The sequence below is a fragment of the Astyanax mexicanus genome, chromosome 10 (assembly GCF_023375975.1).
Source record: "Astyanax mexicanus isolate ESR-SI-001 chromosome 10, AstMex3_surface, whole genome shotgun sequence".
Taxonomy (NCBI): domain Eukaryota; kingdom Metazoa; phylum Chordata; class Actinopteri; order Characiformes; family Acestrorhamphidae; genus Astyanax; species Astyanax mexicanus.
Genome location: NC_064417.1, coordinates 6,496,418 through 6,522,737, shown reverse-complemented (window position 1 = coordinate 6,522,737; position 26,320 = coordinate 6,496,418). Strand labels below are relative to the sequence as shown.

At 36.2% G+C, this 26,320-nt stretch overlaps 3 protein-coding genes across 7 annotated transcripts; 1 reads left to right on the top strand and 2 right to left on the bottom strand.

Moving 5' to 3' along the window:
• Positions 1-1,839: 1,839 nt before the first annotated feature.
• coq9 (coenzyme Q9 homolog (S. cerevisiae)) lies at positions 1,840-8,196 on the bottom strand. 4 transcript variants are annotated; one of them, XM_022683847.2, is made up of 9 exons: positions 8,076-8,196; positions 6,281-6,518; positions 6,036-6,171; positions 5,788-5,930; positions 4,994-5,078; positions 4,765-4,869; positions 3,408-3,563; positions 3,256-3,309; positions 1,840-2,368 (listed from the first exon to the last, which is right to left on the bottom strand). In XM_022683847.2, the coding sequence occupies exons 1-9, from the start codon at positions 8,131-8,133 to the stop codon at positions 2,333-2,335; spliced, it is 1,011 nt and encodes a 336-aa protein (XP_022539568.1). In that variant the 5' UTR covers positions 8,134-8,196; the 3' UTR covers positions 1,840-2,332. The 4 variants fall into 4 exon arrangements, with proteins under 4 accessions (XP_022539568.1, XP_022539569.1, XP_049340341.1 ...); XM_022683848.2 differs by having other exon boundaries at positions 6,281-6,515; positions 8,076-8,190; XM_049484384.1 differs by having other exon boundaries at positions 6,036-6,196; positions 8,076-8,181.
• A 1,108-nt stretch (positions 8,197-9,304) lies between these two features.
• ciapin1 (cytokine induced apoptosis inhibitor 1) lies at positions 9,305-15,799 on the top strand. 2 transcript variants are annotated; one of them, XM_022683845.2, is made up of 10 exons: positions 9,340-9,383; positions 10,859-10,898; positions 11,381-11,543; positions 11,721-11,864; positions 12,877-12,956; positions 13,038-13,206; positions 13,503-13,576; positions 14,233-14,351; positions 14,447-14,528; positions 15,306-15,799. In XM_022683845.2, exons 2-10 carry the CDS (start codon positions 10,896-10,898, stop codon positions 15,414-15,416), a joined length of 945 nt encoding a protein of 314 aa, XP_022539566.2. In that variant the 5' UTR covers positions 9,340-9,383; positions 10,859-10,895; the 3' UTR covers positions 15,417-15,799. The 2 variants fall into 2 exon arrangements, with proteins under 2 accessions (XP_022539567.2, XP_022539566.2); XM_022683846.2 differs by lacking the exon at positions 10,859-10,898 and having other exon boundaries at positions 9,305-9,383.
• Positions 15,800-15,869: 70 nt separating this feature from the next.
• Positions 15,870-25,776, bottom strand: prmt7 (protein arginine methyltransferase 7). Its single transcript, XM_022683844.2, has 17 exons — positions 25,527-25,776; positions 24,687-24,723; positions 24,141-24,290; positions 23,931-24,039; positions 23,166-23,278; positions 22,570-22,799; positions 22,206-22,386; positions 21,781-21,905; positions 21,440-21,575; positions 20,472-20,555; positions 20,308-20,355; positions 20,117-20,206; positions 19,378-19,539; positions 19,218-19,292; positions 18,068-18,228; positions 17,708-17,804; positions 15,870-16,446 (listed from the first exon to the last, which is right to left on the bottom strand). Exons 1-17 carry the CDS (start codon positions 25,619-25,621, stop codon positions 16,288-16,290), a joined length of 2,052 nt encoding a protein of 683 aa, XP_022539565.1. The 5' UTR covers positions 25,622-25,776; the 3' UTR covers positions 15,870-16,287.
• Positions 25,777-26,320: the final 544 nt, after the last annotated feature.

Sequence of the window (26,320 nt, the reverse complement as noted above, 5' to 3'; positions counted from 1 at the left end):
AAATAACATATATATATATATATATATATATATATATATATATATATATATATATATATATATATATATATACAATCAGAGTTTGGACATATGTGTCTACTTAGATGGCTTTTGATTTTTGTATTTTATTATAATAATTGATTTATTATTAAATATTTTTATTATAATTTATTTGTGTAGAACTTTATTCCATGATAAGTATTTAAATAAAACCATATACGTAATAACAAAATGATATAGTATATGTTTTTACATTAGTCATTCATTTTACACATTATTTTGTTTATAAATTCATTTAAGCAACACAAAATATTAGGAACCACTTGGTAGATGAAAGAGTCGACTCTTTTAGTGAACCGAGTCAAATAAACCGGTTCTCTAAAAAGAACCGGAAATCCCACCAGTAGAGCCGGGTCTGTGTTCACACAAAAGTCCGGGCGAGAACATCCAAACAGGAACCTTTTTAATTTACAAAAACGTTCGGTATTTTATTGAAGCAGCAACGTAAAATGTGTTTTTTTTTTTCATAATTTTGAAATGGTCTGCATTGTAGATTAATACTGTAGATTAACAGGAAATTATTTTATGAAAAACTCAAATCTATTTATTATGTATGATATTTCTAACCACAATCCTTTTTTATCTGCAACTACTAAAATTATAGTTAACTTAAAAATCACTTAAATTTAATTAATGATACAACAATCGTATTCAATAACTGTATACAGTTTTTTTGTAACTACAATATTGTATAGAATTGTATTCAATAATTATGTAGACAGATGTTTTGTAACTATAATATTGTATAATATTGTATTCAATAACTGTATAGATAGATTTTTGTAAACTATAATATTGTATAATATTGTATTAAATAACTGAGTAGACAGATTTTTTTGTACCTATAATATACAATATTGTATTCAATAACTGAGTAGATTTTTTGTAAGTATAATATTTTATAATATTGTATTCAATAACTGTCTAGACAGAATGTCTGTAACTATAATACTGTATAATATTGTATTTAACGGTTTAGACATATTTTTTGTAATAATAATAATACTGTATAATATTGTCTTCAGTGACTGTGTACACATTTTATATAACTATATTATTGTATAATATTGCATTCAATAACTGTATAGACAGATGTTTTGCAACTATAATATTGTATTAAATAACTATATAGACAGATTTCTTGTAACTATAATATTATATAATTTATTCAATAACTGTGTAGACAGACTTTGTTTTGTAACTAGACAGCAAAATTAGTTTTTAATATTTAAACATGTACACAGCAAACATTAAAATATATAACATACAAAAAGACCTTTTTAATTTTTCTGCCATCCTCATATTTTCTTCTTCCAAGTCAGAGTCACAGTAGTTTCAGTGCCTGGAATTATTGGCCAAAATGGAATGTCTCATCCATCTGGCATCCACTACCAGGCCTTGCTCACTAACTCATGATAATTCATGTTGCCTTGCCATCAATACACTGGCCAGAGTTCAACTTTACTCATTAGATAACACCTCACAACTAATACAGCTGTGTGGATTTGCAAGCTGTCCCCTAAGGGTCAGTATCATATCATTTTATGTACTGCTATATCATTGACTTTGGTCTGCATGTGCTTGTGCCTTTATTTGTAGGTTCACTGTAAATATATTGTGCATCATATAATTAGCTGTCTGCGTTTATGAAATATTTCAGAATATAGGCTGTTAAATATATTTACTAAATGCAAAACAAACCTGAATTAACCAATCACAAATGAGTTAAACAGAGTTCAATACTGAGAGCACTTAACTAAAAATTATACACACAGCCAATAAATGTCTTAATACTTTATTTTGACACAACTCACAATAGGTCTAACAAAATCTTTTTAAAGTATAATGCATATTTATTCTGCTTATACAAGATTAATACAGGGCCTTAACGTCATGGCAGGATAATGGGGAGACTACACTGCTGTATGAATTCAAAAATCTGTTGAATATGTACAAACCCACAGAATCAACATCATCTACAAAAGACTACAATTGGGTAGTTTAGAGCTGCAGGGTAGCAGATATTTTTAGAAGGTGGATATGCATCTCTGCTGGAAAAGAGGCAGACATGACTGAAAGCTATGGCACAGTCACCCCATTAAAGTGACTTAAGGACATAAAGAATATCAAGAAACTGTCCCCTGGTCCAAACATCATTTTAAATCATGGCAAAAAAAGACACTTAAGCTGTCTTCACGAAAGAGCATGTCATCAGAGTGTCTGGTATTCATGATGTGTTGTGAATAGTGATTTGAGAGAATATAAAAATGCTTCATCGTCTCTGGTTCATCCCTGTGATGTTCTTCAGCTGTAGAACAGAAAACAGAACAAAAGGGGTGTCATATCAGAACATCAGCATATACATATACACATTAACCCTTTAAACCCCAGCCTATTTTGGTATGTTTTTTCTCCATTTTTGTCAGTTCCCCTTTCACTTGTTTTAACACAGTTATGCTAGGAGACAACCACATGCTATTCTTTTTCTTTATACCAGATGACATGGAGCTGCTCAAAAATGTCATCATTTGAAACGTAAATGCTTCCAGAACCATGTTTTGTCAAATCAAAAAAGTCAAAAGTTTTCTTTTTAGTAATAGTTAGATTAAGAGTGTATATTAGTTGAAAGTATACATATATATGAACACTACTGGATTTAATCAAGTGTTATTTGATTTCATACCTCTTTTAAATATTTTAGAAGCACTTGGAGTAAATATTATTGTCTAAAAAAAGCATTTATTTATTTATTATTATTATTAATTCGCTAACTAGCTTTTATCTTTGGTGGAAGGTGGTGAATATAAGTTCAGTGGAACTCTACAAGACCCTTATTTTGTGTTCAAAACTCTGTTGTTAAAGATTTTTTTTTTCGGATTTTTTAATTACTGTGACTTCTATATCTACTTATTCTGTACATTTATCATCACTATGTGTGTAACCTATATCGGTGGTCTACTGCTAAAACAAAGATGGCTGCCCTCTTGCCATCACACAGAATAAGGTGGATAAAAGAAGCCGGTTTAGCATCCAGTGGCAATGAGCATCTTCTACATCTCTCAGATCTTCAGATCAGTCTGTTTGAATTCCTTGCTAGGCAACCAGTGACCTCCTGTCTATCACAACGCAGCCAATCCCTAACAAACATCTTCACTTCAACTTCACTTGCAGGTAACAAATCAAGTCAGCACTAACCGTAACTGCAGCTCCCAGCAGCCCCTGAGCTACAGCCTCTCCAGTCGACTTCAACTATAAAACACACACACCACAAACCACAGTCACTCAGAACCACTGGGAAAAAAAATGACATCAGAAGCCTCAAGTCACTTCAGCCTGGTCCAACGCACCTGTTTGGCAGCATTAGCCATGTTAACCACATCCTTGATACGGTTGTCAAGGAAGGTCCAGGTATCTTCGAAGTCAGGGGAGGAGTCTTGCACCATCACCAGCTCTGTGGTGTTGTAGATGCCGGTTAGTGTTGCTCGTCGGGTGTACCAGTTCAGCTGAGTCACAGTCAGCAGGACAGACGGAGGTGGAGGAGGATAGAGATAGAGGTGCAGTATGTTAATACACACAAACAAAGAAGCAGCAACAGGTTTATTTTAAAACACTGAAAACAGAAATAATGTTCTATGCTATTGAATTCATTATAAATCATGAAAACTCTCTGATTAGAGAAAAATTTATGTAATGCTGTGGGCTTATCTGGCCAGAAAATCTAAATAGACTGCTATGTGGTTTTGTTACACACTACACTATCCAACCAGTAAATAAGAGGTGCCCAAGACAATGTAATCTATTGGTTAATTTTTATGTCTGTAGGTTGGGATTCTTTTCTCAGGCGGTCCTGGGGTAATATTCCCTATTTTTTGGGGGGGTCCTCTGGTTTGATTTCCGTCCGGAACGACCATGTATGCGTTTTTCTGAGGCATCTTCTGAATTAAAGAAAATTACAGGCTGAATTATCTACTGTTTTTTGCTGTTTTTATGTTTGTGGTCCTCCGGTAATTTGAATCCCATCCGGACGCACATCTCTGAGGTTCGTCACCTCTTGTTTAATAAAAAAGGTATTTGTCCACTGCTGCGCACCGTAATTACACTTTGGGCCTGCATTTAACAGAGATCCACATAAACACAAAAGCGAGGGGAAAATGGAGGAGCTATTGAACGCAATGTCATGTGACCTAGAAAGCCTAGAAAAAAAATCCCTGTTCCTCCTGTATTTTCAAATGCAGTCTGGATGGAAGAACATCAGGAGAGAATTGCTTCTTTTTTCTTTTTTTTGCTTTCTTTTTCGCAGAGCTGCCTTATGGACAAATGTACAAGTTGACAAGCACTTTCCAAAGTGAAAGAACATTACAGAAGTAACATTACAGAATTTTACACAAATATGACAGTTCTGGAGAGAAATGTTTTATAGTGCATTAGCAATGGAGTGGTAGTGACAAATTAGCTTTAACAGTAAAATAAAGCTAATTTCTAAATATGGTGTGGGGACATGTTACGTTAAACTCAACCGCTGCATTAAACCTCTTTCATTACATTATTCCTTCATACAGACTGTATACAGGTATACAACCAATTGTATTTTTTTTTAGTTCTAAGCAGTTAAGGAGTTCAAAAACTCAAGGACTTTTTATGTATCCAGACATAGCAGCCTGGAAGTACAGAAGGTAAAGATGAGAATCCAAAGGAGTAACTTACATCTGTAGAGCGATCTCCTGCGTAGTACCAAATGTCATCCACAAGAGTAGAAAGGTGCTTCAGACTTTCTGGGATGTTGTGAGGGAGTAGTAGTATACTCATCGCCTACAGAGTACAATATTAGGAAAAGTCACATATACAGTATAATGCTTTTGTTTGTGGACCTTAAGTAACCTTATCAAACGGATATATATTTTTACTGAAAAAGTACAATTTTCACTGACATTACCTGCGGCCATGTGTCTATATATGGAATAAGCATCCTTAGTCGAGTCTCCACCGCATCTTTGAGGAACTCGGCTGTCTTCTTCTTTCTGAAACAGTCAGACAGTCAGGATTAGTGATGGGTCTGACGACCCTGAAACCTCGACACATGCGCCGAGCTGTCAAGGCGAAACCCCGTGTCGGTGCGCGTATCAAGTTAAGGAAAACCACGTGACCGATACACTTCCTGTATCGTTTGGTAGCGATGGGTCTGACGACACTGAAACTTCAGCGCATGCACCAAGCAAACAAGGCGAACCCCTGTGTCAGACCGCGTATCATTTTAAGGAAAACCACATGACCGATGCATTTCTTCGCGCAGTTGCTTGCAATGACTTTCTTAGTCCAGCAGATGTCGCCATTAAGTGATACAGCAACACAGTTTCAACACAGTGTCGATACAGTTTGGGAAATGTGCCATACACCCAATGAGGCTTCATCTGCCCATCACTAGTCAGGATTATTATAAATCAGCAACACAAACAATTCAAAGTCAAGCTCCATTATGTTCCCCGGCTCCCCCTACAGTAAAGTAGTGTAATTTACTTAAATTTACACTGAAATTCACAAACAGGAGCAGTTTTGTTGACAAGCGAAGATATTTAAAAGCAGCATCTGAAGTGAAAGAAGCATGTGGACTGAGGCAGAATAGTAATGCTACAGGATTTTACACAAACATGACTCTGATCAGCATAGATTCACTAAACACAAGTTGTGGGTGACGTCTTTCAGGAATGAGAAATACTCAGAAATACTCACTCTGCTTGGCCAAGCTGAACTTCATTATGTTGCTCTGCTAGAATATCGGCAAGCTCTGCATTGCACTGGCCTACGAAATGAAGCACCAAGTCTCCAGCACCATTATCGAACATACCGGCAGAAGCAGCTGACAGGCCAAGGGTCTATAAACAGAAAAGAAAAAAAAAAAAGAGTAGAGTTAAATTACAAACCTATTTTGGCAAATTACCAGTCAAACTCATTTTATACTTAAACTTAATTCAGCAGACCTCTGCTCCAGCAGCAATGGCATCTACAGTCCAGCCGTGCTGAGGGACAAACTCAAGTGCAGCAGTGAGGATTCGAGCCTGGAGCTGCTCCTCAGTCTCGTAATCCTCTGACTGTTCTCCGCTCTGATCCTGATAACTGAGAAATATATTATATGCACACACTGTTTCAATAATAATATAACAAGTAAAGTAAGTAAAATATGTATATTATTCACATGAGATCCCGTGTGTAGTGCAATTCTAACCTGGTGTTAGGCTGGGGGTCCTCATGCTGAGTGCCCGGGTCAGATGCTGAAGCTTGCCCAGCGGAGGAAGACGACGAGGTCCCTCCAGATTCCTGGGCCTGGTAGTGCTCATGGTGGGATGGTGGTGGGACGGTCGAGTCACTCTTTGGGTTATCAGCAAGCCGCAGTAGGGCGGCCCGATGAAAACCACGTCTCAAACCGTTGTAATGGGGAGTGGGGCATGTCTGACCAACTACTGCTGAAAAACATAGAACACAAACTTTAATTACGCACAGCAGTGTCAATATTAAAAACCAAATCACACCTTCCAAACATTCCTACTTTAATCACAACAATTCTACTTCTAATGGCATTACTGTCAACAAAAACACTAGCTACTACAAGTTCTTACTCACATTGAGCTTTAAACAGACATCACACTCTGACACAATTAATTAATTTAGCATCTTACTTCTCACAGCACTACATGACTTCACCTTTTCCTAGAGCCCTATACAGCCTAGACAGACATAAATGGAGGGGTAGATTTTTTTTTTTTATACCTGCAACCCCTGGTTATTTACTGTCTTTCCTCAGGATTAAGAATGTTCCTTAATTTTGTAGATTTATGCAAGTGACCATGCATTAACACAACCATTTTCTAATCTCTCTTAAAATAATTATTTTTTTTTATCATTATTTTATACATGCTGAAAACAGCAGCAGATATATGCGAATCTGTTTTTGTGAAATCACTAAAGTAATTAATTAAAACAATTAATTAAATAAACTTAGTATTTCCACATAGGGCAATGTAAAACGCAGAAACACATGCAACATTATGTACCAGTTTTAAGAGTTATTTACACAAGATAGATAGCCAATGTTTAGAGTAAAGCATAACTGTTTTAGTGATTTTGTAAGCACAGAATAAAACACTAAGATAATGAGGAGCTCTAAATATGAATTAATTTATTACAATTTATTGACCCATTGTTGATTGCAGACTTAACAATACATTGAATATGTATTATCAAAAACTATTAAGAAAGCAGTCTAGCTTAAGCATTTCTAATAAACTGAATTGGCAGGGCTAACCAACTACAGTTCTTTTATGCAGAAAAAATGAGCCAATGTTTTCTAATATGCTTTGACACAAATTTTAAGAAATGAAAGTAATCATTAAAAAAATACTGTCTTATGCAGCCTTGTGTCCAAAATAAAATTAAAGGCAAAAAAGTTTTTTTTTTTTTTTTTTTTTTAATGCATTTTTTAAAAATAAAATATGCCCTTTAGGTTTAACCTTAAATTTAGGTTTCCATTCCACACTTTAACTTTTCTTTATTTTAATTATCGGCTGTAACTTTTAAATATTTAATGCCAGAATAGTGTTGTTTATTTTTATTATTATTATACGTTAATGTATTCAACAGAGAACTATACAGAGCCTGTGTAAGAAGTTCTAAAAAGCCTGAAAACACTTGTTTTAAATGTATTTAAAAAGTTTTAATACAAAACATCAGCAAATTTAACATTTAGAAGGATAAAACTTCCTTTGGGGATAATTACTGATCCCCTCCGTCAGTAACAGGCGCTGGTGTTGAAGAAGTGATTTAAATAATCGATATTTATTATTGTTTACTTTCCTCCCAACCTTAACTTCTATTTCTGTCCTTCATGATCACCTTGCCCTTTCTCAGCGGACAGATCGAGTTTTACACACAAACGGGCCGAATTTCATCTATACAACAGCGGAACACAACTCGAACAGAACGCATAAAATAGCGCTGATCCAGACTCACTATGCCCGGCTTACCGCTGCCGAGCCCCCGCAGGCTCCGCACGGCCCGCAGGCTCCTGATCAGCGCCGCCATGTTACAGCGGAGCGTCCATTAGCATGCTAATGTTAGCCACCGAGGATCCGTCACTTTAGCGCGACCGCGCGCACTACAGCGAAACCCATCCAGTTCCGTTCAGAAACACAACACGCCCTACACACTAGTTAGGCTTCCTAGTTATCCTTCCTTAATTCTATTTAATCTATTACACTCCCACTCCCTCTGTAAGCGAATTATAGTTACTGTAAGTAATAATGTAATAATTTAAGCAGCGCAAAAACACATGAAGGACAAAATATGGCATAAGTATAAATAAATAATTGAGCACATAAATAATCATATTGATAAATAAACAAATAAATAAATATAGTTTGTCATAAAAAATAATACTGACATTTATATCAGGAATCTATTTAAATCTAATCTATTTATTTCAACTATTATTTATTCGTCTTTATAATTATTGATGTGTATTTATTTATTTATTCTCTTGTATATTTATTAATTAATTAATGTATTTATATGCACATATATTTATTTATACTTATGTTATATTTCATCTTCCATAAAAACATGTTTACCAGTATTTAAGTACTGAGTGTACTGACTCAGTTCTATTAGAACTATTAGTTATTTGCTCTTCGTAAACTACACACTTCATATTTGCTGCTATTTTGCATTAAAAAACATTATTATATTGTATTATATTGTGTATAATACATATTTTATGTGTATGTGCTCTATTATTATTATTATTATTATTATTATTATTAAAAAACATTCTAATTTTATGTCTTTAATTAACTATTTTTCTTCAAAGTTTCACTTTTCTTTATTTTCTAGCACTATAACCAAACTTAACATTATTTCCTGTGATTGATGCCATTTTATTTAATGTGGAAACAGTTAATAGAAAAATACCACATTATTCACTGCAGTTAGTGAAGGGTAATATAAAACCCATATTTCCTCTATTTCATTAATGCATTTAAATAATTTTAAATCTTAAGTATTTTTTTAATGGAAAACTGCTGGAGTCATCTTACGCCATATCTCTACAAACGTATTGTTTTTTTTTTTTTTATTGTATGGTTTTGCTGTTCTGTTCTTATATTTATTTATTATTATTTATGTTACCCTCATTTTAAGCCTCCTAGCTTAAATAATAATAATAAATAAATAAAATAAATAAATAAATAAAAAACTGCGACGTCATTCAGTGCGACTTCAGCACGCGCCGGGTCACGTCGGCAGCGTATCAGGAGTAGCTGTTTTGCGGTCAGATCGTGAGTATTAAACCCTCCTGATTAAGTAGCTATATAAGATAAATTAAGAGTCTTTAATGATCCTTTTGTGATATTTTATCTAAAATCTATTTAACTGTGGTTCTGTGTTTTGTTGGTTGTTGCTGCGTCACTTTTACTAGTAGGTTCTAAGCTAAGCTAACATCAAGTTGCCGTTCCACCTTAAATGATGCAGCGGTTTTCTTCTGTTGTTGAATTACATACAATGTAATTGATGCACTTTTAAGGTGGAACAGAGAGTTATAGTTTTATAAGCCAAGTTTAGCACTTATGAGTTCAGATAAAGCTCCTTTTGTCTTATTCACCGAAGTAAACACACAAATAGACATTATCTAGGGTTGTTTGGGGAAAATGGGCACAGTTACTGTAATACAGTAACTAACCTTAGCTAGCTAACCTAAGTTATTGTCTATAAAAATCTAGTTAGTTAATGTCAAAAGCCGGTTTACTGATGTTTGAGTACATTTAAAAACCCAACATTTATTAAGGTCCTTTATAAGGATATATGGTTATATATGTAAAAAACCCAGACTTATTAAGCTGTGGGAACGAGATAATTAAGTCATGGGGACAACTAATATGGCCAGGACTTCTTATCTCGTTCCCATACCCTAATAAGTCGTGGCCATGCATTATTATTCTTTTTTCTACATGATGCCACCAATATTTTTTTATTTGAGCTGTGCCAAAGTATACCAATTTTGTTTCCTCAAATAAGCATATTTGTAAAGTAAATATGTGGTCTGTGAACTAGAGCTAAACAATATATCGATATTTTATCATATTATGATACATTTTCCTATCGTATCGACTATACGTATATTGAGGTTATCATTAGTACTTAAAGACCACTGAGCCAACTGTACATTTCATTACAGAAACTGTCAAATATTCTGTTTGATTGGATGAAGTGCAGCAAAGATTAACTAAGGATCACTGTACTGTGTCTGAAATAACATTTTATTTGCAGAATAGCAGAATTTTCCTCTGCTGATGCATTTTGTCTGTGACACAAATTATGATACATATTGTGTATCATAAATATGCCTTTAAATAGTCTGATATAACATTTTTTACCCAGCTCTATCAGTGTGTAATTACTTAAACCAAGGGTAGTGATTTTTATACTGTTTTTATCATTATCGGGATTGTATCGTATTGTCTGGAACATTGTATTGTCCAGCCCTACTGTGATCCTTCACTTAAAGAACCATTTAGATACAGATGAATTGAAGTGTAAAATGAATGGTTTGTAAGACACTAAAGGGTATTCTTTTAGAATTATGTGTAGAATAAGTGTTGTTTTGTTTTTGTGGATGTTTTAATGATGTTAACATATATTTAAAATGCAGTGAAAAATCTTTTTTTTTATTAAACATGGATAATGTTTTGGTTAGTCAGTTCTAAGACACTATTGTTGTTGATGTTGTTGTGACATGTGTCTCCTGTTTTCTCAGTACAAAGAAATCCAGTCAGTTGATCTCTATTTTGGGAATGGTATGTCAAAGAGGACAGTGGCCCACAATAGAGACTGTAGTTTAGAGAAAATATGATTAGACATTTGTTGTTTGTATTTATGCATTTTAGGATGCAGAAGTTTTTTCATGCGTTTGGATTTACATTTAAATCAATTACTGTTCTTTAGTGTTAGTATTCCATCAGAATATAAAGATTGGGGGTGGGTTAGATCAGACATAATCAATGTATCTTCAAAATAACAAATTTTAAAAGAGAAGGAAAAAATCTGAACTTGCAAACCTAAAAGTTTTAGACAAAAATGGTGAAACAAGTTTTTTGTGACATGACATGAGTACATAATAATAATCGCCCTTTTATGAAGTGACCACTCCTACCTATAATATAGGGCCAACACAAGACTCTTTATAAGTAGAACATTATTATTTTTGTTCCTTGACCTCAGCTGACCGTGTGCTGACTGTATTAGTCTCTGTTGTGGTAATTACTGTTTTTATGGGCAGGTGACCATGGAAAACCTTGGACTGAAAGAGGGAGATAAAGTGCTGTTGATATGGGCCCAACCGTCCTCCCCCACAACCTTGAAGGAGTTTGCGGAGAGCGCTGGGGCCGTTCTCTGCAGCCAAAGTTTGGTGTCACTGGAGAACATGGAGAGGCTCCAGCTTGGTGAGTTCCCACCATTGACTGGTTACCACAAGGCTCCCCATAGGATTGTTATGATTAGTAGTGTCTGTACAGCTGTATTATGGTGTTTTTTAATCATTTATTTGCCAGCTTTTCTTTTTTTCCATTACATCATTTCCATTTTATACACCTAAAAGCCAGGATCTGTTTCTGTTCCAGCTTTTCATGCTGCTTCCAGTTTTGACTGGGTCCTCTCAGGACTTCTTCCAGACAGTGCCCCAATTCACAGTTCAGAGACTTTAGTAGAGATAGCCAGGGTCTTAAAACCTGGTGGGACGCTTGTGTTGGAGGAGCCGGTTACAGGTGAGGCCATTTTTGATTGCCGTCTCATGACTTTTGGCATGTCGTTATACTTTTTTTACAAAAGTACTCTATGAAGCCAATGCATAGTTTGTTTTATTGTTCAGTGTACAGTGGTGTTGAAAGGACCAATATGACGTAAAACATCAGATTTTCACATTTTCAAGTCTTTAAAGTAGATAAAGAGAACCTAGTTAAACAAATAAAACAAAAATATTATACTTGTTCATTTATAATATTGAGGAAAATGATCCAATACTACATGTTTGTGAGTGGCAGAAGTATATGAACCTCTAGGATTAGCAGTTAGTTTGAAGGTGAAAGTAAGAGTCAGGTGTTTTCAATCAATGAAATGATAATCAGGTGTGAGTGGGCGGAGCCTGTTTTATTTAAAGAACATGGATATATCATAGTCTGCTCTTCAGAACACACATTTGTGAAAGTGTATTTTAGCATTAACAAAGGAGATTTTTTAAGACCTCAGAAAAAGAGTTGCTGATGCTCATCATGCGGAAAAAGGTTACGAAACAATTTCGAAAGAGTTAGGACTCCACCAATCCATAGTCAGACAGATTACAGTATACAAATGGAGGAAATTGAAGACATTCTTACCTTTCCCAGGGATGGTAAACCAAAAAATATGTCACTAAGAGTTAGGGATGTAGTTATGTAACCAGTGTAACTTCTAAGCAACTGAAGGCCTCTCTCATCTTGGCTAACGTTACTGTTCATAAGTCCTCCATCAAAAGAAATCCTGAACAATAGAGGTGTGCATGGCAGGGTTGCAAGGAGAAACAGCCACTGCTCTCCAAAAAGAACATTGCTGCGCGTCTGCAGTTTGCTGAAGATCACGTTGATGAGCCACAAGGCTATTGAAAGAATGTTTGGTGTCCGAATGAGACAATAAAGAAAGTTTTGGTTCCAATAAAAAAAACATTGTTAGGTGAAATAATCCTACTTTATAAACCTCATATATTTCAACAAACCGGACAGACTTGTGTAAATACATTGGCAGGTTCAGAGACGAATGGAGTTAAAACGGCGGCAAAACTGGTCTCAGCACTTAAACTGTCCGGCCTCATGTCTGTTACAGAGGTAAGAGTCCAGTTCATTGACTATTCTGACTGTATGTATGTAGAAGGTTTAGCCTTAACTCACACTTTGTTAAATCTGCAGATAAAGAGTGAACCCCTGAGCTCTGAGGCTGCTTCAGCTCTCAGTCAGCTGACTGGATTCCAGGGTAACTCCTTGTCCAGGGTGCGCATGTCTGCTTCCAAACCCAACTTTGAGGTTGGATCCTCTACTCAGCTGAAACTGTCCTTTGCAAAGAAAACTCCCAAACCAGGTATGTCTAATAGAAAAACTGTACGGGCATAGAGTAAGCCCAGGTTGGGTTTGGGTCTGTTGAGTAATAATTGGACAGATTTGTTTGTGTTTTTCCAGTATGCTTTAGTTGGTGCATTAGAGCACAGAAATGACCACATTTTGCTGGACCCAGACCTGATTGTGGCTTGGTGGTTATCATGTTTAATTGGCATGCCGTCCTCAGTTATTTCACCTGGTGCTGATGCAGTCCTCCAGGTGGACCAGCATTTTTGGTTAAGCGCATACAGTGCTGATGTCCTCGCTCTTTTTTCACAGAAAAGCCAGCCCTTGATCCAAATGCCGCTAAGATGTGGACTCTTTCAGCCAATGACATGGATGATGATGATGTTGTAAGTACACAGCATAATTAAAAAAAAAAATTGTACAGAGATTGAACATCGCTAAGCTACTCAGATGTTTCCCAAAACCGTAATTCCACTGAACGTTCGCAACCACTGCAGTTCAGCGGCAATCCAACTCCAATCCAATGTCACTCCAACTAATTGTGGAGATGATATACGTAGGATCAATGTCAGAAAGCTGAAAAATTATATTAACATTTTAAATGTTAATATACTTGTAATTGTAGTTCCATAAGAAAAAATATAATAAAAATGTATTTATTTTTTCCTTATTTTTAATGTCCTGTATTTTTTTTACTTAAATTTTCACAAATATGTTTTGTTAAATATATTTAATATATAGGCTATGTTTTCTAACATACATTTTAGTATGTGAAATTTTGAAATGAATTGCAGAATAATAGATTTTTTTTTTTAGTTTAGTTTGAACCAAAGTAGCAGGTGTGAAAGGGATTTACTGAACTATGGTCTGGTTCTTTCAGGTGTGAAAACAGCCTAAATTTTGTGAAGATTAGACCAGTAAAAATGATCCAAATAGTCACTAAAAACAGTTTTATTTATTTTATATTGTTAAAGGTTTTTTTCTCCTTCTGTGAAGCTAGCTACCATTTTGGAGATATGTTTTGCATTGTCTCCGCTTGTAGGACTTGGTGGATTCTGATGAACTGCTGGATGCTGAAGACCTGAAGAAACCAGACCCGGCTTCACTCAAAGCCTCTTGTGGAGAATCAGGAACCAAGAAAAAGAAAGCTTGCAAAAACTGGTAAGAACGCGTGATGTAACCTGCACACTAGACTGTTGTACATACATATAAAATATGACTGATTACATTTTCTGGTTTATCTTCTTTCTGGAAAGCACTTGTGGCCTTGCGGAGGAGCTTGAGCAGGAGAGCAAAGCAGCTCAGAAAGTCAGCCAGCCGAAGTCTGCCTGTGGAAGTGTGAGTGTTTTCCTTAGCTGCATGTATCTTATTTTTCGGAGTATGAAGTCCACTGTATTATTAGGCGCACTATCAATGGGTATTTATTTTTGTACATAAGGCGCCCTGGATTATTAGGAATTTATAATTCAGCAGGTCTTGCTGCTGTGTGGTGGTGGTGAGGGGTGGATAGCTAAGTTAAGTAAAGCTGTAATAAAAACAGAATTCCCTTAAAAAGTCATAGAGCACTGGATGTTAGTCTACACAGATTTCTCTCTTGAAAATTGTCTTACGTATATTTACAGTAAGTTTATATTCCCAAATTTCTCCAGCACTAAGGCTGGAGCATTAGCTTCTGACCAATAGCGGTTAGCAGCAAATGCTAATGCTACTCCAGCTCTGGTGCTAGAGAAACTTTACTGAAATGTCTGTATAACACTGTACTTCAGTGGAGTGGCTTTACTGCTCCTTACAACCTGACTGGTAAAATACATACATAAGGTGCGCTGGATCATAAGGCGCACTGACAATTTTTGGGAAAATTAAAGGATTTTAAGTGTGAAAAATATGGTAATGCAATGTGACTGTCATTAAAAAATTAGTGTAGTGGCCAGTTTAATGGAAATATTGGTTGATCAGTGGCAGCCTAGTTTTTGAGTCCCCTAAGCATGTGTCCAGTAGACCCATTTTCAAAAGTGTCTTATCTAAATGTGTTTTTTTACTTGCATATAATTCTATATGTTGTTTAATTTAACATTTACACCTAATGCTTTTTTTGTTGTTGTTGTTGTTCTGTAGTGTTATCTGGGAGATGCTTTCCGGTGTGCCAGCTGCCCGTATCTAGGCATGCCTGCTTTCAAACCAGGGGAAAAGGTGGTTTTGGCCAACACGCAGGCGGCTGATGCATAAAGACTCTCGTATCCAGCCTTACCCATTCCACTTCTGCTGCTTTGTCTCTCAATTTCTTCCCAACATCAGAACTGAATAGGGACAGGTGTGGAAGAAATAGCATTTCTCTCCTCAGTGGAATTCTAAGCTGAGTCTATTCAATGCACTGAATCAAATCCACTGATGAAACAATATTAAGATGTACAAATCACATATTTGCCAGCATGCATATTTATATAGCCTTCTTAATTCAAGTTGTGTTTGTTTATTAAGAATTTACCATAATTTTGTTTAATTCAGTTTTTTCCTTTGACCACAAACTGAATTTTCACGTATACATTTTTTTCATGTAGTAAATAGTATAGAATTGTTCTAAGCAAAAATAAAAGTGTAATTTAACAAAACTTGAGTGAATTTCCTGAGTTCAAACACACTGCAGCCAATATAAAATAAAAAAACTCCACACAGTGACCGTTTGTAAACATTCAAAACAACTTTAATTATTTTGAGGTATCAATAAAAAAATGGTCCAAATTCAAATTTCTATTCACAATGAAGCTTAAATTCTCGTAATTTCACTAGTCAATGTAATATAATACAGGAAATTGACAAATTTCCTGTATTATATTACATTGACTATATTACATTGACTGTATTATATTACATTGACTAATTACATTGATTAGTGAAATTCAAATTTCTATTCACAATGAAGCTTAAATTCTCGTAATTTCACTAGTCAATGACACTCACTAAAACACTAGTGAATGAATATACTGCAGTACTAAAGGGTATTTTTTTAAGGATGAAGCAGCTAATGTATTTCTTTGGATTTAAATACTTTACCTCCCTGCTGTCCAATACAGTTCATTTTAGTTCTAACAACACATGATCAAGGCTGGATGACGGAAAAGTCCATTTTAATGTCACCAGTGTTGGGTTCAAAGGTCAGGTTGTATTGCATAGATGTCCGTCCATCTCCTGAACTTTCCGATGGCGTCTGTAAGAAGTACACTCCCTGTTTTCGATGTGGACTCCACACACACTCCCCCTGTAAAGAGAAGAGAATGGCACGCAATATTGAAAATACAAAAATAGATTTTCACACACAGAATCTATTACAATATTCCATGTTTTTTAAGTTAAAACAGCTTTACGCAAATAACATTAGCATTTAATGCATCATTATTCAATAATTGTTATTGTTTGCTCCACCCTTTTTACACCACTGCTGTAAATACAAATTTAGGCTTTGAGCACCCTGTACACATGCATGTGTTGACAAGCTGAGAGAAACAGAAGTTTGAATCTGCAGTTAGAAGAGTAATATTACAAGATTTTACACAAATATGACTCTGGTTACAGACACTGGTGGAGTTGCACAGGTTCTCTTTCCAGAACTGTATGAGCCAGAGTTTCAGCCTAGAACAGAAAGGACAGATGCCATGATTCTGAAGCTGCTTTTTTTTAAACATAAACATGCTACATAGTGTTGCTTTAAACTATCAAATAAACACAAATAGTAACATTATCAGTACACTAAGGTACTGTAACTCCTGGAAGTCTCTTTTGCGCTGCATATTCATTAGAAATGCAGCGATTAGTCGATATAATCGACAATGTCGATTATTTAAAATTGTCGACTACAAATTTCATTGTCGAGAACTTATTATTGTAACAGTGCCGCTTTACACAGTGCTGGGGACAGAGATGCAATGGGAGATGGGTAAATGGCTCACTCACACAGATTACACTCAACTTAGTTTGTGTTTTCAAAAGTGCCCAAACACAGCAGATTACATATTTAATAAATTAATATCAGTATTTTTCATGCTTAAACGTCTACACATTTAAATGCCTTTTAAATCTCATGTTCAGCTGTTTCAATCGTTTTTAGAGGTGGAGGACATGGCAGAAAAAAATCGGTGACTAATCGAAAAAAAAAAAATCAGCAGATTATTCGACCACCGAAATAATCATTAGTTAGCCTTAATTTTTATTATATTTTTATTATTATTATTATTATTTATTTAGTTTTAATACAAACCTATGCCGCAGACTAAACGCAGTACTCCTATGCATACTTCTCTTAGAAATTTAACTACCCAGGGCAGCTGCGTAGGGTGCTCGCACAGCCCTGCTACAGCACCCCCTATAGAACAGAGATATAAGGGCTTTTCCCCCCAACAGTGGTGTGTTGAGAGACCCATTTATCAAACTGCCAACCCTGTGATCAACCAGCATTACAAAATTTAAGAGCTTGAGATCTGAAATTGAAGACCTCGTATACAGAGAATGTGATTAATTAATACCTCCTCGCCAACAGGTTTAGTCAGGCCCATGCTGACTGTGATGTCCTCAGTCAAGTTGTACTCCATCCACAAAGCAAACCCATGACAGCGCCCACTCCTGGAAAGCCGGTAGATAACAACACTGCTGTCATATAGATCCCATTCTTTTCTATTATTTTTCTTACCATGAAAAGATGTTAACTACAAACTCAACTATCTTAACTATTGCAATTATTTAACATGCTCTGCAGTGGCCTACTACAGTGTAAACATCATATAATTACATGAGTGACTACTGCATAGTGAATAATGTGTGGATAGTGAATACTATCGGGGTTAGATTAAGAGTAATAGGAGAATTATTTTAAAAAGGTTTCTCACCCAGTTAGTGGTAAAGTTCCCTGACTGCTGATTGGCTGCGCGGGAACACACTGTTGGAAATCAAATGTCATCACTGGGTGTGGTTTGGTTAGGGCCCGACACGGATACTCCCACAGATGATGTGGCTCGGCTTCTCGAGACTCTCGGAAATCCAGGGATTGCTGAAAAAACAAACACATTTGAATGCGTTTTTGTCCACTGCTCTGGCTACAAAAATAAGGGCAGTATACTAATCACTGAAAACTACACTACCTATCACAATGGCAAGTATGGACATTGTATACAGTGGCAAGAAATGTATGTGAACCCTTTGATATTTCATGTTTTTCTACGGTCAACAGTAATATATAAATACAAATATAATGTGCTTAAAATAATAACACAAAAAGCTATGATCATTTGTGTCTTCATTTTAAACAACCATAAAAAACCCTCTTAGTGCTAGTTGAAAAAGTAAGTGAACTCAAAAAAGCTTTTTAGGTCAAGTGTTAGCATACCTGGAATGTTGCTAGTTGGAGGTGTGGACTAGAGCTACTATGACTGATAAATACTACTTAAACCTTTTAAGTTGTCTCTGCACTAGAAGGATACCCGTATTTGAGCCAAACAGTGCTTACAGAAAATCCAAAGCTTAAAAGGGTTACAAAGTGATTTCAAAGATATTAACCAGTCTACAGTAAGACAAATTATCTAAATCTAAATTGAGAAAATTTAGGACTGGGGCTAATCTTTCAAGAAGTGGGCACCCAGTCAAAATTACCCCAAGTGCACTTTGCTACATCATGGCCTGGCCAGTTAAGTTATTAAGAGGAAGTTGAATTACCAAGCATTAAAAAGTTCTACAGGATTACGTAAGAGTGTCGGCATGTCAGCTTAAACTCTGTCAAAGTTGGGTTATGCAACAGGACAGTGACCCAAAACACCCGAGCAAGTGCACAAAAAATGGCTAAAAAAAATTCAAAATCTGCCTTTTGATCTCATTTTATTACAAATGTATGCAGAAAGACATGGAATTTTAAAGGGTTCACATTTTTTCTTGCCACTGTAGTCATTTTGTATTCCTTCGTTTAAGTATGGTGGTCAACAAAGAGCAGAGACGAATTCTGCACTTCATGATTAAATGAGTGTTGTGTGTTGATTCTGGACGTACCTGCACCATCTCATCCATCGGACTGACATCAAAGCCTTCGCAGGTCCCACAGGGAGCCCGTATTCTCCATAAGTCCTTAAAGAAGAAGAACTAGTTGTTAAAAGCACACTCCAGCTGAAAGGAAGAAGCTAAAAAAGATGAGTCCAGAGCAAACACGTACCTGGAACTCCACAGCGAGGAGGTACAGCGTGGCAGAAGAGGGCAGGATGATGGCACCAGGCCGAAGGAGGCGGGCCAGTGCTGTGCGGCAGTACCAGAAAAACAGAGAGTGCCATGGCAACAGACTGGTGCTGAAATAGGGCTCACCAATCAGCACAGATATCTGGAGGTGTTGTAGAAAAGAAAAGAAACACTCAGAATTTTTACATTAGAGCTGCAACTGATGATTATTTTAGTAGCCTACTAATCTAACCTAATTATAATGTATATTACGTATATTATAGGAAACATTAACACAGGCTGGATGTTATTTTCAGGAGATTCTAGGATACTTACTAGTGCATTTAAAAAAATAATTGTCATTGTAAAGTTATCAGTAATTAATTAAAAAATGTGAAACTCATACTATATAGATGATAGATTTAGGTGTTATCGCTTACAGCCAATGAAAACCCAAAAGTCAGTATCTCAGAACTAATGAATACTATATAAGATCAATTGGTAGGTGTGGGCAGTGTGCCAAGTGTGGGCAGTGTGCCAAGTCCTGCTGGAAAATTAAATCTGCATCTTCATAAAACTTCTCAGAAGCGGGAACATAAAGTGAGAAGGTAAAGAAGATATCATTCAGGGTGGCACAAGTGCAGTGTTCCACAACTCTCAAACTCTCTATCTAATCATATAACTATCCTAATAATGTAATAAGAATCAGAATTCTAATATGAAATTTTAAAAAATTGTACCCGCTCTTCCTCCAGGTCAGCTGCTGTGAGTTGTTCTGCCCGGATCGCCAGCAGTCGGACCCCGTTCTTAATCGAGTTCGCCTCTAGAAACTAAACAAAACAAACAAGAAAAAGTTTCAGAAAACTGAACAAATAAATCTAATGATCTTATGAGAATCTCTTCAGATGATCATTTCCTCTCTCCTGCTCACCTGCTCAATCACTTGCTTTGTCATTCCAGAGTTTTCCAAACTGAACACCTGGAATAGCAAAGGAGGAAATGTTTGATTATAAGACAGTTTAATATAATATCCATTTAATGTAAAGGTATCGTTCATTAAAAGTAGGAGAAATTAACATAGAAATCAATTTGAACCTTTTTAGCTCCGAGCATGTGTGCAAAAATGGGCAGAAGACTTCCATCACTAACTGATAAACACACGCTGTCAGGCCTCAGAACCTGTAATAAAACACATAGTGTAATATACCTACAGTGCTGTGAAAAATTATTTCACTACAGTCCTCTACAGATTTCTTTTGTTTTTTTTTTTGCTCACATTTTTCAGATTAACAACACGTTTTTATATCAGACAAAGAAAATAGTAAATTATTAAAATAGGTTTAAGACCAAGCCACATCATCTCTATCAAACCTTGACTAGGCCCCTCCAAAACCTTCAATTTTTTATGCCATTCCAATGTGGACTTGCTGGTGTGCTATGGGTTATTGTTCTGCTGTAAAACCAAAGTACGCCTCAGCTGTTAGATGAGCCTTTTATATTCTTTTTTGGTCAGCAGTGTTTTTTTGCCTTGTCTCTCTCCAATGAAGAACATTTTTGACCAGTTTCTTTCTTATTATCATTTATTATTATTAATGCTAACCTTAACTAAGGCATGGGAGACCTGCAGTTCTTTAGATCTTGTTCTGGGTTTTTGTCACCTCCTGGATGAGTTGTCCATGCCCATTTGGAGTAATTTCAATTTCAAAGGTTCACCACTGTTTTATGTTTTCTCCATTTGTGAATAATAGCTCTCACTGTGGTTCATTGAAGTCCCAAAGTCTTGGCCAGGCCTAACTGGATTGCTTTTTTCCCTCAATAAATAAAATCATAATTTAATAACTTTTTAAAAAGCATTTTGTATTTACTTAGGTTATCCAAGTCTGATATTAAAATTTGTTTAAAAATCTGAAAAAAATTGTAACAGGGCACTGTGCATGGCAGTAAAACATAAATGGGTGAAAGTGTGTATAGACCACATGTGACAGTAATAGCTATGTAGTATATATGAATTATATTTGCAATAATTTTACTTTAATTATATTATAGTAAATGAGCTCTCTTACACTGCGGAGAGCACTGAGGTAACTGTCTGTCCTCTGCCAGTCGTTTAGCTCTCCGAAGCGTGGCCGTGTCCACACCAGGTGAGTCTGGCAGGTACAGCATGGTCTAGTGGAGCTTATATCAGCACTGATTTGGTGACTAAAGAGAAGAAAACCAACCAGTAGACAAATGATGAGACATCAAATACACAATATCTAGTTTATATATTCTGACTTTTGGTAGTATAAAATGACAACTGGCCTAAAAAAGCCTGAATCTGTTTATGATTCTAATCTGAAATGGGGCTCTGATACTTCTGAATATTTTAGGACAGGTTTACAGAACAAATCATATGTATATTTACCGTTCATCGAGGTTGTACCACAGGCTGTAGTCGTCATGGAAGACGGTCAAGCTCAGCTTTTCTCCCTCACACACATTCCTCTCAGTAGGGAGGAAATACACACTCTGCATCCAGTGATCCCTCCACTAAACACAAAACAACCCCACAGCTAACTGTATGTTCATCCAATACTCTTAGTATAGATATGTACAGTACCAGTAAAACATTTTTCATTATTTAAAAATGTTCTGCATTGTAGATGAATACAATTATACAATTAATAGAATTATTCATTCAAACTATGAATAAAAACATATGGAATTATTTAGTGAACAAAAACGTTAAATGCTGAGTTTACTACATGATTTCTTATGTGTTCCTGCATAGAATAAAAAAATATTTAAAAAAAAAATTATAATTTTCCTCATCTGTGGTCAGTGGCTTACCGGATATTCTCGGGGCTCTGAGTAAGTCCATTTGGGGGCCATAGAGCAGACAATACTGCCACTGGGGTCCATGTCCAGATCCCACCAGGACAAAACCACCTGAGCTCTTCCACCTGCCTGCACTGTAAACTTGCAGGAGTATGAGCAGGGAGCGCTGCTGACCATCCTACTGAAGTCCACACTGAAAAAGAGAGAGAGAGAAATACTATACAGTTTACAGCCTAGTACATTTACACCAATCAGCCATAACATTAACACCACCTGCCTTAAAAAGGCACGGCAGATCATCAGTACAATATAATAATAATATAATAGAGTAGAAAGAAGCTGAAGTCACAGATTATTCAGTAACCACAATATATACCTGAACATGGTGCAGAGGGGTCCGATCGGTGTGAATGCGCTGGGGGGAACCTGGCTGAGCTGGATATCACACACTGAAGGTGTTCCAGCACACTGTTTCATCGCAGCAGGAGGGTGCAGCGTCCGGTCGTCCACCTGAACCGGGCGGATCTGTGCCCAGCTCCACAGATGCTCCGATTCCACCACCTGAGCATAAATGGTGGCCCGGTGGGGAACAGCCTCACAGCCTTCCTGCAAAAAAAGAAATGAACACCATGTTTACTCCAGTCCAGACAAAAAAAAAAAAAAAAGACACCATTACTTAATTCTCCAAATTATTCTCTTTTTAAAATCTAAATAAAATGGTGCTTGATAGTTTGTGAACCCTTTCGAAGTTTCTATATTTTTGCAAAAATATATGCAAAACATAAAACATCATCAGATTTTCACATTTCAAGTCCTAAAAGTAGATAAAAAGAATCCAGTTAAACAAACGAGACAAAAATGCCGACCATTCCTGGGGACATGATTTAGTAAAAACTTGACGTGAATTAAACTGAACCTTTGGGTGCTGTTATATTTGAGTACAAAGATCTCAGCTACAGTTGAGGATCGTACCTGCATCAGGTGTAAATGGGCGTGTTCATAGCTGGGTAACGCCCCTTCTCCGATCAGCTCTGTATCAAACAGTTCTGTCACCAGTATATTTGCTCTCTCCTGCATATCTCCATCTGCAAGCACAAGCAATCAGTCAGATTAAATAAATACTATACCAGTGAAAATGATCAGGAACACTGAGGAACTTATACTGTATAACAGAGTTAACTTTTCTTTTCTTTCCTTGGGGTGGTCCTGATGAGAGCCAGTTTCATCATAACAATTTTTGATAAACTTTGTGACTGCACTTGAGAATAAAGTTTTAAAGTTATTGATATTTTTTGCATTGACTGACCTGAAGTTCCTACAGTAATTTTTTTTTACATAGTTGAGTAGTTCTGGCCATAATATAGATTAAAACATTACTGAAATAGAGCTATTCACTGTATACCAACTCTACCTCTTCACAACTTTATAACTGATGCTCTCAAACACATTAAGAGACAAGAAATTCAAGTAATTATCCCCTGCCAAGTTCAAGTTAACTAAAAGACATTCCAGATGACGTCTGGTTTTGGTTAGGATAATAAAGCTTATTGACTCACACAAGTGCATTGAGCAACAGTGGTATATATATTTTTTTCAGCTCCAGGCGTAATAGAGCTGTTTTTCAAATGCTTCACATCACACAATTTTGGCTTCAAATGTGTTGGCTTAATGCTTAAAATGCTTGGTCTAACCCATTTTCTACTGTATACTACTGAATGTGAATTGTGGTGATCTAACCTGGTCCTACAGTCACCTCTGTCGAGTGCTTATTGATGACCTTGATCTTGTCTGAGAAGCCGTTTTTCTGCACAATGCTTGCAGCAGCCTTGGCCATTGGCTTAAACACCTGTAAGACACAATTCCAGATATACAGAGTAAATTATCCTGCTAAGTTCCCACTGTACAGCACAGTAATGCCTCATTCACAAATCAGTCATCTTTCTTCACCTCTATGCCATAACAGAAGTCTGCTCCTGCAGTAACAGCCATCATGGACAGAAGGCCTGTTCCTGTGCCGATGTCCAGGACTACGACCCGTTCTCCTCGAGCCTTCACCCGGCTGACTGCTGCTCGAATGCCCTGGTAGTATTTTTCATTCTATTTGGACAAATAGGAGAGTTTTAGAGAGTTTTCCAACATGGAAGTCCAGACCAGAGTCAAAGTTTATCATGTGTTTGGTACATTGTGTATATTTGGTCCGTGCTTAGTTTTGGTTTCACACTGCAGTTCACTGAGCGGACTAAAGAACTTCTGAACACCAATTCTTTATTCATTTATTTATTAACTCTCTATCGTGATATTATTTATGGCTATCCCTACTAGTTATAATAAAGGATAATACAGGTTCAGATTTACAATGGGATGAATGAAAAAATGAAAAATACAAGTATGCAGTTTATACACAGCTGGTGAGATACACCAGCTTTGTATCAGATCAGTTTTAAATCACAGCTGGGAGGATGATGGAGGTAAGTTATGCTCAGGTAAACTCACCCTGTCTCTGTCGTGCAGCATATCAGCATAACAAGACCTGAGATTTAAAAACAAGAGGCATTATACAGCACAAAATGTAAAAATTAGTAAAAAGTAGTCACACAAAGTGTACTTCAGCAGTAGTAATGGGTTAATAACTATTAACTATCAGGTAACAGTGACTGGTGTTGTACAATTTACACTATTTAATGTTATATTCTACAGTACAATTACTATGAAATTGGGGGAGCATTATTAGTAACACAACATTCTGGATCATTGACTTCTGTCAATAATAGTGCACTATAGGACTATAAGCTTTTATCCTTAATGGCATTTTTTCCCTTACATTGCTTTTACGTTTATTCTTTAAGTAGTTTTGAAACCAATACTTTTACTTAAAGAGTAAAAAGCTTAAGTTAAATGTTTAACTTCTAAAGAAGTATTTTCAACCATAGTATTTATAACTTCAGAGTAATGAATATCAATACTTTGCCTAACATACTACATTTACACAATGTGATAATTTCACAAAATTATGTTGACATATTCTCATACAATGTTTCTTCCAAAATCAAGGGTATTAAATGAGCTTATTCTGTTTTTGTTGGAGTAACTGTCTCTCAGTGACATAATCTGTAAAGAGGTCAGGATGCTGAATGACCACCAGCCAATTTTACATCACCACAGCTCTACAGTACTGGATGAAGCCCGATGTTCAGCATGAAAACAGCAAGTTTATGTTTATCTCACTGTATGGCCAGTAGTTGTGTACAGAGTTTAGACAGGCTGTGTGCTGTGTGTAAACTGAGATCTGATATTAATCCATGAGGTGTGTGTGTGTGTGTGTGTAATCCTCACCTCGCGATCTCCTGATGATAGTCGTACTCCTCGCTCTCCTCCACCCAGTCCAGCCCGCCGGTAGTGGGATTCGCGCGCCCGCAGAAGGTCTTCATGATCTCGGGTAGAGAGAGAGAGAGAGAGAGAGAGCTGCTGTATTTATATATTTCTATAAACTTCTATATATTTATATATACTTTAGTTTAAACACAGTGGATCACACTCTCTAACACGCGATGTATTCACTGGACGCCGCCATGTTCAGTTTCTAGGAAACACGCCCAGCGGACCACGAGACTCAGCCTCGCTCCGCCCCCTGGCGGCAGGATTACAGAAACGTTCTAATGAATACAGAAATGAATGAATGGATGTAGGAAGTAAGGGAGAAATAAATGAATAAATAAATTAATAAATTAATATAGGGATGAATGAATGAATTAATAAATAAAGCAATGAATGAATGGAGTGAGGATTGACTGAATTAATTAATGAACGAAGGGAGAAATGAATGAAGGAAGGAAGGAAGGAAGGAAGGAAGGAAGGAAGGAAGGAAGGAAGAAAGGAAGGAAGGAAGGAAGGAAGGAAGGAAGGAAGGAAGGAAGGAAGGAAGGAAGGAAGGAAGAGAGAAAATAATTAATTAATTAACAAATAAATAAAGAGAGGAATGAATGAAATAATGAATAAATGAATGAACGAATACATGAATGAAAGAAGGGAAAAATGAATAAATAAAGGAAGAAAGGGAGAAATAAATGAATTAAGGAAGGGGGAAATAAATGAATTAAGGAAGGGGGTGAATGAAGTAATGAATGAAT